We start from the raw sequence: 15,241 nt of genomic DNA on the forward strand, positions 1-15,241 counted from the left end.
CTCGAGTTGTTTTCTTGTACTTGTCTTGAGGCATTAACTTTTAGACCCATAGTATGTGCCGCTTTTTAAAAATAGTTACTTAAATTATTTCTATGTAGGGCCTATTCTAGTGTCCAGCTCTGCGTAAGCTTTTATTTATTTATTTATTTAATACACGGGATAACCCCATTAGCAGTTTAAATTACAATATCACAGTTAGGATTCAAAACTTGAAATTATGTATTTATAATATAACTACAATCAATATCAAAAAGTTTAAGAAAACGAGACTAAAAAGTTAATCTGGCTTAACAGGTATGATTTTATATATATTGACTTACTGTACATCAGTAGAGCACCTAGAATTTGCCTCTGGGGGGGGGATTTTGGAAATTTTTTTTATGGTGCTACCTCCATTTTGAGTCCTTAAAATGTGTAACAGTGTCGCAATAGGGCCCTCGGGGAAGGTTAGTTTAACCCCCCTGGGTGCGCCACTGCTGTACATATTTGGTCTATAGTTGACCCACCTTTTCTGAATCCTTCGTGATAATCCCCTGTTGTTTGTTTCATCATATTGTTTAGCCTTCTAATATTTTGCTAAATATTTTATATTCAACATTTAGTAGTCATATTTCCCGGTGATTATTGCAGTCTAACTTTCTTCTTATGTATAGTGCGTATCACTGCAATTTTCCAATGATCCGGCATTATTTCTATATTCCATATATCTAGTATTAACTTTGATATTTCACTCTGTAATCTATGTCCTTCTGTAAACCCTTATAAATGTGCATGCACCAACAGAAAATACAGATGAAGACGTTAAAGATAGCTTTTATGAACAATTAGAACATATGTTTTACAAAATACCATCATGTGACATAAAAATAATTGTAGGAGATTTGAATGCCAAGATTGGCAGGGAGGATGTATACAAACAAATAACAGGGGGAAAAAGTAATCATAGAGACAGTAATCTGAATGGAAAAAGAGTAATAGAATTTGCTTTCGAACATAATATGCGAATTATGAGCACTTATTTTGATCACAAAGAAATTCATAAAGGTACCTGGGTATCACCAGATAGACAAATAGTAAACCAAATAGATCATTTACTAATAGAAGCCAAACATATGAGAGCCATAAAAGATAGCCGAAGTTACAGAGGTGCTGATGCAAATTCGGACCACTTTTTGGACAAAGTTAAAATGGAGCAAATAATACCCACAATTAATAACACTAGTTGTAAAAAAATAAAAAGATATAACGGTGCAAAACTTCAGGAGTGAGAAGTTAAGAAAAAATTCAGGCAGCAAATTGAAGAGAAACTGAAAAGCCAGACAACAGTAAATGATATAGAAAGCAGATGGGTACAACTAGAAGAAAAAATTCAAGAATCAGTATTATCAGGAAACAGACAATGTAAACAAACGGATTGGTATGATGAGGATTGTAAGAAAGCCATTAATGACCGAAATAAAGCTAGAATAAATAGCATAATAAGAAATAATGAAGAGAGTCCTTGTCTTTTGTACATCCTTTGTTATTTACTGTTCCTACTTTTATTTTTTGTATGAATAAAATTTTAAAATTTAAGTAGGTTACGTTAAGAATCTTCTGTAATTTATCAATAATGTTTACATTGTATTTTAAATGGGCGATTGCCCGTTGATAAATAAATAAATTGAGCCCAACTTAGTATTAAATGATTTATTTGCATCCATCTGTCTTCTATTTCTTCCGTTAGTCTTTGTGTTGCTAGTCCTTCTATTTGTTTTCTACATTTATTTCTGATTGATTCCTTTTGTAGCTCCATATGATTATAACTTTTCCTTAGATTACTTTTTGGTCTATGATTTGAAGAAATCATTTGTTCCATCTTTATTCTGACTCAGAGGTGCTCCGAATTTATAAGATTATTATTTAAGATAAAAATGTTCCATTAAAATAATACAAAGTCATTCATTGAATGTATTGCAACATTTCTCATTAAGAGGTTAATTTATTTATACTAACAAACACTTTTCCAACATCAAATTAATAAAAGATATTTATTGAAAACTTACTACACAATTTTGGGACTGGGTTAGTTTTTCAGATGAAATTCTGACAACAAATAAAAAAACACACATATTTCCATAAAATATATTTTAAGGACTGCAAAACAAATTCCTAATTACCTACAATCATTTTTTTGGTATCTTTTTCTTTATAGTCTTAGAATTAGACACTTCTACAGGTAGACCCAATAATGAGCTTCCACGTTTCTTGATTAATTCTCTTGCAATCTTCTTTACAGTTTGTGTGTTAATTGGTTCAGGCTTTTTAGATTTTTTGGTGATACCTTTAGATAATTTATTCTTCTTTTTCATCTTATCTACAGGTGGACTATCTTCTTCTTTTATATTAGTTTTGCTGGGTTTTGTTAATTTCTTTTTAATTAATGGAGTTTTTTCAGACTCTGACAATACAGACTTGTTCAATTTTTTATTTGATTTACTAGCTTTACTGGAAAGTACCTTTGGTGAATTTTTACTAGTAGTAACTGCACTTTTAGATTTTTTAACTGGTATCTTGAGCTCTATATCTGAATCAAATTCAAGTTCTTCATGTGTATTACTGACCCTAGGAACACTGTTTTCCTGTCTAACTTCTAGATTTGCAGGTGTAAATGAAGTTTCTACTCCAGCATTTTTAAGCCATTCCAGTTTTTTATTTATTTTTGTCAGTCTATTTGCGGTTCTTTTAGCATGATTTTTGGGGTTCAACTTTATATTAACCTGATATTGTTTTTCTCTCCTAACTTTTGTGGAATACCTCGTAATTGTGTTAGGTCTGCCCATAAATAATCCCTTTGGTCGCTTTTCAGGTGCCACAAAATTAGCTAAAACAAAATTAACCATATGAGAAATCTTTAAAAATAGTTAACCCCTTAACATACACATTAATTTTGAAGTTATGGTCAAAAAATGATCGAATTTTTTTTTTAGTAAAAATGTTTTGTTTTGGTTATAATTGAATAAAAAAAATATTTTTAATGGCGTAAAACCTTTACTTTTCGTGGGGGAGGGGGGTGTATGCATATCCGTTGAAATTTAAAAATTTTGTTCAGACGAAATACTTTGAATATGTAAATAATAGTATGATTTATATGAACAATACAAATATTCCAACATATTTTATTGACACACACACAATATTGTATTTTAGATGAATTATAATGAAATTTAGTAAAACAAAAAATATACACATTACTCTAACCTACCGAATATTATATGCAAAATTTACTTACCAAACAATAAGTATAATATTATGTTGAAAATAAGGCACAAATTAGTTCAAATGCAAAAAACAATAAATATCGACTTCAGACGACTTTACACCGGCAAGACAGAAGGCTTGTATCAAAACAAAAGTTCGACAATAATATTGATTATAAATGATGATGATTGCAAATTGCAAGTTATGAGATAATAAATATATTTTAAAGTAACTCAATACTGACTGAGTCATCTATTTTATAATAGAAAAATAATTTAGATATATGCTTACATGTCTCTTTATACAAATATCCGCTTTGCAAGGCTTGAAAAATTTTATGGATAAAATTTAACCGGCGCCCGTGTCCCAGACGAGCGCGTACAAAATTACCAGTAAGGCGCGCCGTGTCTGAGACGGGCACGTACGTTAAGGGGTTAATACTAATTTGTCCCACATAATATCCCATAATTTGAATATTTACATAAGAAATCAGTATATTTGATTTAAAGCACCAACCTGTTATTCTTTTTTTAAACATTAAATAGTTGTTCATAGTTTCTGCAGCAATCTTGGCTACTTCTGGGTTCAAAAACTCAACATAGCCATACCCTTTGCTGTTCCCTGTCTTGCCAGACCTACAAACTATAACATTGCTAACTTTCCCAAATTGTGTAAAGTATTTCTTAAGTTCATCTTCATAGAAACCATGGGGCAAGTGGGATATAAATATAAGACCTCTTTTTTTCTCTTGATCAGAAATTACAGCTTTCTTTGTACCTTTAACTGTGATGGTTCCATCCTATTAAAAATAGAGGTTAGTGAAAATATATTTGAATATATACAACACCTACCTTTATTTTCTTTTTTAATTGTTTTGTTTCTTTGACAACTTCTTTTTGTTTTGATTTTTCCAAAGATAAAACTTCTGCTGCTCGAGTTTTAGTCATTTTATTTTTAACTTAGAAAAATGATACCAAATTTTATACTTAACCCACGTGTGTAATGTTCTCTTCGACAATTGACATAAAATAAATTAAAATACAACGTTTGAATTAGGCAATTTATTATACAAACAGTAAAACTAGTGGCATACATTTTTGGATAACAAATATTTTAAAGTAGAATCTTCTCTATAATAAATTTCTACCCTATGTTATCACATTAAGAAGTATGGCAGAGGTATAAGAATTTTCTAAGCGATTTCATTTTATGTAACTATTTTTGAATGATACATTGGTGGCTTTGATACTCATATGGTGACAAAACAATACTAGATCATCTGTGTAACTGTCAAAACCTATATCGGCATAATCCGTCAGTTTTGAAAGGAAAGTTGTCAGTGAAACTCAAGTTTATGCTTTTAAGATGTGCGGAGGTTTTACTTGTTCTAAAAATGCCCTTATTGCGCTCAACGTACTATACATTGTAAGAACATTACATTTTAATTCACACATTTATTCATAAATAATTGTTTTTCTCTCTTTCAGGTTGTCGCGTGTATATTGATAGGGGTTGCTGTTTATGGCCGAGAAGCTACTATTTTAGATACAGATTTACCGATTGTCGGAGGTATTTTAGCATGTGGAATAATATTAATGTTAATATCGGTCCTAGGGTTGCTTGGTGCAGTCAAACATCATCAGGTCATGTTGTTTTTCGTATCCTTTTCAAAGAACAGGAAGTAAAAGTTTATCTTTAATCAACCCACATATTTCTTAAGATACCTTTGAAGGTTGAACGGTTTTGATAATTAACGTTTATTTTTTACATTTCTAACACTAGTTATAATGGTATATATTTGTTTGATAAATATATACCTAATGATAAATTATCTATTTAAATCATATCAACAAAAGGTTTGTTTATAGTAAAATTATCAGATAGAATACCTTATGAATTTTATTAAACATAAGGAGAAGGTAGATAGATGTTTTAAATTCGAATCAGGCAATTTTGCTTAGATAATTCAGATTTACCAACAAAAACATATGTACAGTATGTTTAGCATTTAAGAAAACATTTCAAGCAATTTTATTTCCTTAACTTACCTTTAGTACATGGTAATCCTGTTTTTGTTGTTCCTTATCCAGTTTTCAGTTGCTTGTGCATGTCTTGGTGTAAATAATGAACAACAAACCAGGTTAGCAGAGGAAGGTTGGAAAAGGGTAAACAATAATACCAGAAGTAATGTACAGAAAGTATTCAGTTGTTGTGGATTTGATGATAAAGTAGATCTTCATTATCCGCCACCAGATTTTCAAGCTATTAAGGTAAATATATATTTATGAAAATACACACTTCTTCATAAGTTGTGAAGAATAAATTAATTTAGGTATGCAATATTTTCACTGATGGGATAAGATGACCCTTTATATATGACCCAGGGCATATTTTACAATATACATTGCAAAATTCTGACTAGCAGATTATTTGTGTAGAGCTTTTGAAGATATTCTTGCATTACTTGCCATTATCAATGTATAAACTTACTATTATTTATATTCTTATTTCGTTATATTTAGGATAGAGTTTGTCCAGATCCAGCCATATCAGATTGTCAGTGTTCTAAGTGTGTTGAAAAAGTACAGAACACTATAAACTATGCATTTAAGCTATGTGGATGGATAGGTTTGTTCTTCAGTTTCTCTGAGGTAAGTAGTTTTGTTTAACTTTTTATTAATTATAATTTAATTTGTGCAAATATGACTAAAGGGATCTTTTTTATAGGAAGTAGTATTTGTAAAAAATTTGTTTTGGGTATTAACAGACTGTTTTGTATTAGTTTGGTGATTGGGAGGCAAAGGTAGTATTTTAGTTAGGGTTTATAAATTGAAACATAACTAAAAAGGTGTTAAAATATGGGAACAACCAATAAATGTTAGGTTTAATACTTTTATCTGATTTATCTATCCTAGTCTGCAACTTAGATAACTAGCGATCCACAATAATTTTCATCAAAGCTATCTGAACAAAAAAGTTACATATGCCTTATTTTAATCTTAATCTGTATCATTGGTTTCTAAATCAATTTTGATTAACATTGTAAGTAACAATAATAAATATTATTTAATTCTTCAATATGATTCTCTATTATTTGTCTAAGATCTTCCAAATCCACTACAAGAGTTTTAAAAATCGAATTTTTTTAAATGTGGCACAGATAAAAATCGCAGGCAGTCAAATTACAGGATCGAAGGGGGGAGGGAAAATAAATAGGTGTATTTAAACCTAGGACCCTATTGTTGAAAAAGTCTTTGAAAATATCCTTCTATTAATTTATCATCCATCAATTGCTTTATAAATGGAGTTAAAATTTCTTGATGGTATCTTTCGTCATTTAGAATCCCTTCGTAAAATATATGTCCTGCAATATGTCACATGCTTATAGCATCCTAAACTCCAAGTTTCCATGGATAAAAGGCGTTTTAATAAAATATTGCGGGTTATCTTCACTCCACATCCTCATATTCTGAGAATTTGTGTACCTGGAAAGATGAAACCAGCATTTTTCAATAAAAAAGGTTTTTTCTAATACATCATCATTACTATTGAGACTGTTCAGAAACCAATTACAGAAGGCTAGTCTTTGGGGATAGTTGTTTAAGGTGATTTCATGGAAGGCTTGCAAATGATACAGATGAAGATGTAAACCTTGCATATGAAAGTATACCTGTTGATGTAAATGCCGAATTGGTGTATGTGGTTGATCTACAATAACTGATCTGATGAGTTTGATGTTTTCTTCAGTTCGCACTTTAGGCCTGCTGTTAGTTCTGCAAAAGACGTCATAATGAACCGCAACATTGGGAAATTCTTCAAAAGCATCTCAGTTGTACACTTGAGCTTTCCTTGTAGCTTAGCTGGTTTGAGGAAATAAATATTTTGCCTGATTTGACAAGTGTTTTCAGTCACTTTTGAACAGAACAATCTATCGATATACCTTTAGTTATACTTATTACGTAAACAGTATAGGTTAAAACATAATTAAGCATCCAATGACAAATTAAATCAAAGCCCAGGATAGGTAACTCAGAAAAGAAATAAATTATTTTTTACATTTATATTGAACATTTCTTCATTAAGAATCACCCTATACAGATTGAACGAATTTAAAACGAACATAGGAAATCAATGTATTTCGGCTCAACTCCGCTCTAGGTGGTTGGCCAACAAAAGGTTCTCAAATAATTATATTATAAAAATCTAATACTTCAGCGGGCTGCTGGATTCGGAACTCATTCAAGAACAAGTCAAAACTCCACCCAAATAGGTTGCCTAGAATCACTGAAAAACTAGACTAAACAAGCAGTTATTATGCTGTCAAACCACTTATCGCTTCCTTATAGTCCAAGAGATAGAGCCGAAATTTTGAACTGATCAGTAATATGACATTTCTCTATTGGAATATATTCATTGTAACTAGGTTAAGACTTTGCCTTACAGGCGGACGCCCCTCGTGGTACAGGGGGTGGCTATACAGGGATGAAGTTAAAATTTTTTTCGGAAAAATTAACGATCGATAATATGGCTGAAAATTTGCCCAGAGTAAGATCTTGGTATAACTAGACGAAATCCCAAAGGGCGGACGCGAGAGTGGATACATAAGGGGTGGCGGACAGGGGTGAAGTTGCAATTTTTTGGGGAAAAATTAACGATAAGTAATATGTCCGCCATGGCTCATTATTTAGCCCCTAAAAACTTTAAATCCAAAAGGACGGACAGCTGGGTTGGTACAGAGAGCCACAAAACGGGGTCAAATGTACCACTTGCCCGCGCATTTTAGGTCTCGGTAACAATTTTCAAACTGATTTTATTATGATATTTTTATACCTATTGATTTGGAAATTTGTATGCTCATTTCTGTTACTATTCTGAGAAGCGTCAAGTAGAGTTTTCCTCAAAATTTTCCAAAAAAATTTCCGTAAATGAAAATTTTCGTAATTTTTTGAGGTAAAATCTAATTTGTAGAATCCTTTCAATTTTCTGTAAGTTATACCATGATTTTTTTCCAAAAATTTTCAAACGATTTTTCCGATAAGAAAAAAAAATTAGAAAAACTTTTCTAAAACATTTGATAAACCTCTACGTCATCGTCTGAATCTTTTATAGAATATTTTGTAGTTTTAAAATGATATTATGATAATGTTTTTTTTTTCAAACTAAAGTCATATTTACTTTACAAATCACATTTTTTTCTTAAATACAAATATTTTACGAATTAATTTTTAATTGAATAAATGTTTGATATTTAATATTTTATTAAATTAAAGTAATTTTATAATGTTAACTATTAAATATTTTTGGTATAACAAATAGTAATTTTACTTATTTTTTATTACAATAAAAAGGTTTTTAAATTTATATTGCATAAATAATGATTGTTCAGATATAAGAAAAATTTGATTTATTATTACATTAATAATCAAATACAAAATATATTATTTCTATTTATCAATAGGTAAAATTCAATTTGTAGAATTCCTTTAACATTCTACAAATAATTATTAATAAAAATCAATTTAATAGTGGAATTATCAATTTTTTAAGTTTTGAAATTTACTTTGTAGATATTTTCAATATTTTTTTTAACTTTCAAATTTATTGAATTTTTTTCATTAGTTAATTATAATTTTACAAATTCTGTTTGGACATTAATTTTGCATCATTATTGTTTTAAAATATTAAAATAATAATGATGCGCGTTCATTTAGATCAGTAATTCTAGACGCATGCGCTAAATGTAATAAGTATAAAGATGCTTTTATTCAACTTGGTGAAACTGACTTCGATTGTAATGAAGTTTTTGAAACCTTAGTCACTTATATGGAACAGGACTGACGAGAACAATTCCAAAAAGAAAAGTAAACGATGTCAGATTTTTACTATTTAACCGGCAGTATAAGTTGCATGATGTGAACGAGCCTTAAAAAAAAAACTAAAAAATTTCGATGCTTCAAGCTTACCACCATGTCAAGATGAATTACACCAACATCTACTGCGAGTTCATCATATTTCAAATATTTGGACAAATGCTCATAAAAAAGTACCAACAGAATTAATTATTGAAGAACATGGTTGGGAGTTTGAAGATGAAACATATAAATTCAAATGGTTTAGTGGACCTCAGATGCCAGAATCAGTTCGAGAAGTAGTGATTGAAAATGAAGCAGATAATGAATGTGATATTATTGAAAGTGAAAGTGACGAAGATGATGAATGTGAAAACATCAATGAGAGTGAGAAAAAAGTTTTTCTAAATTTTTTTTTCTTATCGCAAAAATCGTTTGAAAATTTTTGGAAAAAAATCATGGTATAACTGACAGAAAATCGAAAGGATTCTACAAATTAGATTTTACCTCAAAAAATTACGAAAATTTTCATTTACGGAAATTTTTTTGAAAAATTTTGAGGAAAACTCTACTTGACGCTTTTCAGAATAGTAACAGAAGTGAGCATACAAATTTCCAAATCAATCGGTATACAAATATCATAATAAAATCAGTTTGAAAATTGTTACCGAGACCTAAAATGCGCAGGTAAGTGGTACATTTGACCCCGTTTTATGGCTCTCTGTACCAACCCAGCTGTCCGCCCTTTTGGATTTAGAGTTTTTAGGGGCTAAATAATAAGCCATGAAAATGGCGGACATATTACTTATCGTTAATTTTTCCCCAAAAAATTGCATCTTCACCCCTGTCCGCCACCCCTTATGTATCCACTCTCGCGTCCGCCCTTTGGGATTTCGTCTAGTTATACCAAGATCTTACTCTGGGCAAATGTTCAGCCATATTATCGATCGTTAATTTTTCCGAAAAAAATTTCAACTTCATCCCTGTATAGCCACCCCCTGTACCACGAGGGGCGTCCGCCTGTAAGGCAAAGTCTTAACCCAGTTACAATGAATATATTCCAATAGAGAAATGTCATATTACTGATCAGTTCAAAATTTCGGCTCTATCTCTCCGACTATAAGGCAAGCTCCTCTTTCCTTTAAAGGAGACTGATAGTTGAACGATATTTTATACAATGTCTATCACCGGGTATGGATTTATTTTTGTCCAAGTTTTATATTGGTCCACTATTTCAAATGCAGTTCAAACAGACATATATTAAATTGTATGTTCCGTTTTAAATTGGTTCAATCTGTATATTATTTTTAAGACATTTTTTATTGTTTTTATATTATGGGTTAATAAAAGCTACCATTCTTTATTTTTAATTTTTTAAAACTCATGTTTAATATATCTACAAATATTTGTATTACTAAGTTGAATAATTTTTATTTAAATTTATTTATTTAAATGTAATAAATTTTATTAACAAACATAATCTAGTATTTATATTGTAAAAATTCTCAAAAAACAGAGTGGTATTTTTATTAACTGTAATATATTTTTTGATTTTGAATTAAACTGTAAAATTAATTGGAAACTAACATTTATTTTTGTAATGTGGTGTTTTGTCTGTACATTAATATATTTTTCATTTCGTTATGGGTCATACAACATGCAAATAACAGTTTACAAATTATAGACTATATGCATCAAGATATTTCTTAATAACAAAACAATTGAACGGTACTGATTGCAGGTGATATTAATAAACTTTCACATTTCAGACTAGACATTATCCGTTTTGGTTTTGATAAACCATATATGATCCTATTTTTTTTTGCTTTAATCGCTTCGTAATATTATTAGAAATGATAATTTCGCTATGCGGACACTTCAAAAGGTGGCCTAAAATTAAACAATTAAATTTAAAAATTTGTGAAAAAAATTTGAAAAAATTAATTTTTTGAAATCTGCCTGTATCAGTTAAAGCCAATGGTTGGTTGGTCTCTCTTTCTTTCTTTCTCCCCTTCCTTTTACCCTAACAGGGTGTCGGATTAGGGCTAGCTATTTTAATTTCCATTTACCCACCTCTTCCATTCTTTTCTATTTCCTGCCATTATTTTCAATTCCTCGAGTGATTTTTGTTTAAGTTTTCCCGCCTCTACTACTTGCTGTATCCATTTTTTTCTTGGTCTGCCTCTTTTTCTTTTTCCGATGTTTTTTGCTTCATAAATTTTTCTTGTTATTCTATTGGATTGCATCCTCATCAGATGCCCATACCAGTTCATTTGTCTCTTTGCTATTTTGTTCATTATCGGTTCCTGGTCGGCCATTCTCCTAATAGTTTCGTTGCTTAATCTATCCCATTTTGTCTTTCCAACTATCCTTCTTAGATGTCTCATCTCCATTGCATTTATCCTGCTCTTATGTTTTTCCAGAATTGTCCAGTTTTCACTTGCATAGAGCACAGTCGGTATCACTATTGTGTTATATATTTTTATTCTTGTTTCTCGTGCAAGTTCTCTTTTTCCCATTATTGGGGCTAACGCATAATATAACTTGTTTGATTTCTTTGCTCTATTTGTTATTTCCCAGTCTATTTTTCCATCATTGGTTATTATACTTCCCAGGTATTCGTAAGTTGTTACTATTTCCAATTCTGAGTTTTTACATTTTATCTTTATTTGATTATCTTCATTATCTCCTTTGCCGCTGATTATCATTATCTTACTTTTTTCCTCGTTTATCTCCATTTTAAGTTCTTCTATTTGTTCTACCCATATATCCATTAGTTTCTGCATTTTATTCTCGGAATCTGCTATTAGTACTATGTCGTCTGCATACATTAAGGACTCTATTGTTACCGGTTGTAATCTGCGGTAACCTATTATTGTCTGTAGTTGATTAGTTCTGACTCTAGTGTTTCTTATTAATTCGTTCATTACTATTATGAATAGCAAAGGGCTGAGACTATCTCCTTGTTTAATACCTCTCTTCCAATTAAATGCTTCCGATCTTTCCCCTGTTATTTGTACCCTTCCTTTTACCTCTTTGTAAGTACTTTCTATAATTTTTATCAATGCATTAGGTACGTTAATTTTCCTCAAGCATTTCCCTATAATAAACCCAAAAGTTTCTATTATTTGTTATGTATTCTTCCTGAAGTTCTTCTCCAAATTCTTTCCATGTTTTTGTTTTTGCTTGTGTGACTGTCTTTTTTGCCAATCGTCTCTGCCTATAGTATTTTTCTTTATCTTCTTCTAATCCCGTTTCGAGGTATTTTTTCCATGCTATTTTCTTCTTTTTTATTTCTGTCTTCACTTCTTTATTCCACCACCTTGTCCTTTTTAACTGTTTATTATATTTTTTGATTCCACACACTTCAGTTGCTGTTGTCTTTAATACTTCACTGTATGTATTCCATCTTTCTTCCATTGTCCATGTTTCTTTTTGGCGCTCTATTTGTCTCAGTCTTTTGTTAGTTTCCTCCGTGTAAAATTCTCGCACACTTTTTATCTTTAGTTTGTTTACATTTACTTTCTTGTACTCTTTTCTTTCCACTTCCTCCATTTTTTCATCCTCCAGTTTTGCAGTGACCATCCTGTGTTGTGTAGACAGTTCGGGTTCCTTTTCCGTTAAGATGTTTTTTATATTTTGTTTTAGGTTTCTCGTATAGACTATATAGTCGATTAAGCTTTTCGCATTTCTCTCTTCAGCCACAAATGTATATTTGTCGTTAATGGTTTGTTCACTGAATGTGTTTCCTATTATCAGGTCATTGGTTTGGCAGAATTCCAGCATTTTAATTCCATTTCTATTTAATGTTTCTTCCCCATATTGTCCAATGCATCCTAATCCCCTGTTAATATCCTTACCTACTCTTGAATTCCAATCGCCTAAGATTACTATTTTTTCTCTTGTCTCTCTTAATTTGTCTAATGCGTTTTGGAGTTCGTTGTAGAATTCTATCATTATCTCTTCTTCATTACCTTCTGTTGGTCCGTATATTTGTATTATTCCTATCTTGTCTTTTAGTTCTGTTTGGGCTGTGATTATTCTAGATGATACTGCTTCGTAGTTTGTTATTCTTGATTCTATTCTTTTATTAACTATTATACCGACTCCTTCTTTTGCTCTGTGACCCTGTGGTACTCCGGAATAATATAGACTATATTTCTCATTGATATTGATGTGTCCTTTCCCTATCTTTTTTGTCTCGCTTATTCCCATTAATTGTACGTTCATTTTTTCCATTTCTTCCGTAGCTTCTATTTCCTTGCCGGTCAGAGATGTCACATTCCATGTCGCTATTCCTATATGATTTGTCTTGTTAAGATGTATTTCCTTATTACTGTATTCTTCTTCTCCATTATTGGTGTTAACGTTGATTTCATGCTCCCTGGTTTTTGTATTAACATTATATCCGTTATTTATTTCATTACCGTTTTTATTTCTAATGCTAATATTTAATTTTTCCCTACCTTCATTACTAATGCTATGCTATGCTAAACAATAGAAACATTATAAATTTTTTAGGTTATGGTAAACGTCGATATGCAAAATGACAACTGACAATTTAGTGCAGAAACAACCTTAGTCCGGGACTAAGGTGATTTCAGAAATATGTGAATATTTTAAATCGATATAAAATCAACTATGTTTACGGGACTTAGGTGTATTCTAGATTAGATTGTGTGTAACCAGCAGAAATATATGTAGGTGTTATAAACTCAAAATCGCCAAAATATGACTTAGGAGTTTTCTAAACCTGAATTAAATCACAAAATATACAGCAACTTAGTATTTTTCAGAAAAATGTATCACCATTTTCATATATTCTAGCGATCTAAATGCATATAGTTATCATCAACAAAGAATAATTATAACCCATAATATCAATTTTGTAATAGCTGTTGTGTGTCCCTAACAAAATTTATGTGAAATAGAATGACTTAACGATCGGACAATTTACTATCTCATTCTATTTCTCCTTTCACAGTTTAAAAGACTTACAGATCAATTCCATGGTGTAATGTTTGCATGTGTTTCAGTTTATGGGAGTGCTACTAACTGTACGTTATCGTAATCAGAAAGATCCTCGAGCTAATCCCAGTGCTTTTCTCTAGTGCAACAACTCAATGCAAATGGGTGGGTGTTTTAATCAATATCAAATAATTTACAATTGGGGAGAATTCGCAACTCAAAAAAAAATTATACCAATATATCCTTAATAAGTATCTCAAATTTCTAAAGTCTGTTTAGTTTAGAAAATTAAGCGGAGTAATAAAGAATCAGTTGATGTTTCCTTAGGTAAAAATGATAATGACGAAACGCCACGAGATGAAAAGAAGACGTGTCAGACGAAAAGAAGAAGTGGATCTGTTCATCCGTAAAGGAGATACCGTTTTTTCCCACGGTTGACAACATTTTTCCACGCTCAAGTGGCGCATACTCTGCTCGATCATCGACATTATCATCAATTTTTCATTATTCATCATGAAATTGTTGTTCCAGTGCGAACTAAAACAGTCGTATGTCTGTTTCGTTCTTTGTACCTTTTCCGTCGCAACCCATTGGCAATTCTTCGCCTTTTGTTACTCATATATTCGCGTTGAAGTCGTCAATTATTATTTTACTGTGAGCTTATGAATTATTGCAATATCTTCGTAGAATCTATCCACTTCATCATTATCAGAACCTGTTGGAGCGTAGGCCTAAATTATTTTAGGGTTATACCTCTTAGTTATTGATGTAGATCTAGAAAAACAAAATGGCTTTCTTGCAGGAAGATCCTGTATGGACAGCATATTTTTTCTAAAGCAGGTTTTTAAGAAAATATTAGACCACAACCTTTCAACTCATATAGTGTGTATAGATGTGACAAAGTCATACGGTACAACTTTCAATTCTCTGGGTAGCAGTGAAAAAACAAGGAATAAACAAAAAAACATAAAAGCAGTACAAAGTTTTACAAAAATATGATGGTAAACAACAACAATGAAAACAAATAAACTAGAGAAATTCCTATAAGTAAAGGTATAAAGCAAGGCTGCTGAATAGCATCTACACTCTTCAAAATATATCTGAATGAGGCGCTCTCAGTGTGGGGAAGAAGGTGCTGCAATATGGGCATCCCAATCGAAGACGAGAGATTGTACAGGATAGAC

At 31.0% G+C, this 15,241-nt stretch overlaps 2 protein-coding genes across 4 annotated transcripts in view; one reads left to right on the plus strand and one right to left on the minus strand.

The window, feature by feature from the left end:
• Positions 1-2,108: 2,108 nt before the first annotated feature.
• Positions 2,109-4,268, minus strand: LOC140439109 (uncharacterized). Its single transcript, XM_072528800.1, has 3 exons — positions 4,092-4,268; positions 3,757-4,039; positions 2,109-2,863 (listed from the first exon to the last, which is right to left on the minus strand). Exons 1-3 carry the CDS (start codon positions 4,185-4,187, stop codon positions 2,166-2,168), a joined length of 1,077 nt encoding a protein of 358 aa, XP_072384901.1. The 5' UTR covers positions 4,188-4,268; the 3' UTR covers positions 2,109-2,165.
• A 261-nt stretch (positions 4,269-4,529) lies between these two features.
• Tsp97E (Tetraspanin 97E) overlaps positions 4,530-15,241 on the plus strand; it is a 34,043-nt gene continuing 23,331 nt past the window's right edge. For 2 of the 3 annotated variants that reach the window (XM_072528808.1, XM_072528809.1), the window contains exons 1-5: positions 4,530-4,665; positions 4,728-4,898; positions 5,295-5,510; positions 5,763-5,891; positions 14,126-14,222. In XM_072528808.1, coding sequence (XP_072384909.1) covers positions 4,606-4,665; positions 4,728-4,898; positions 5,295-5,510; positions 5,763-5,891; positions 14,126-14,200 — 651 coding nt within the window. In that variant the 5' untranslated portion in view covers positions 4,530-4,605 and the 3' untranslated portion in view covers positions 14,201-14,222. The remainder of the gene's footprint in view (positions 4,666-4,727; positions 4,899-5,294; positions 5,511-5,762; positions 5,892-14,125; positions 14,223-15,241) is intronic. The other variant, XM_072528807.1, reaches the window with a different exon arrangement.

Source organism: Diabrotica undecimpunctata, chromosome 4 (assembly GCF_040954645.1).
Source record: "Diabrotica undecimpunctata isolate CICGRU chromosome 4, icDiaUnde3, whole genome shotgun sequence".
NCBI lineage: Eukaryota > Metazoa > Arthropoda > Insecta > Coleoptera > Chrysomelidae > Diabrotica > Diabrotica undecimpunctata.

Coding starts and splice junctions, on each gene's coding strand:
- LOC140439109 (XM_072528800.1), bottom strand. CDS start 4,187: ATGACTAAAACTCGAGCAGCAGAAGTTTTATCTTTGGAAAAATCAAAA. Junction 4,040..4,091: donor AATTAAAAAAGAAAATAAAG/GTAGGTGTTGTA, acceptor TATTTTTAATAG/GATGGAACCATCACAGTTAA. Junction 2,864..3,756: donor GTTTAAAAAAAGAATAACAG/GTTGGTGCTTTA, acceptor ATTTTGTTTTAG/CTAATTTTGTGGCACCTGAA.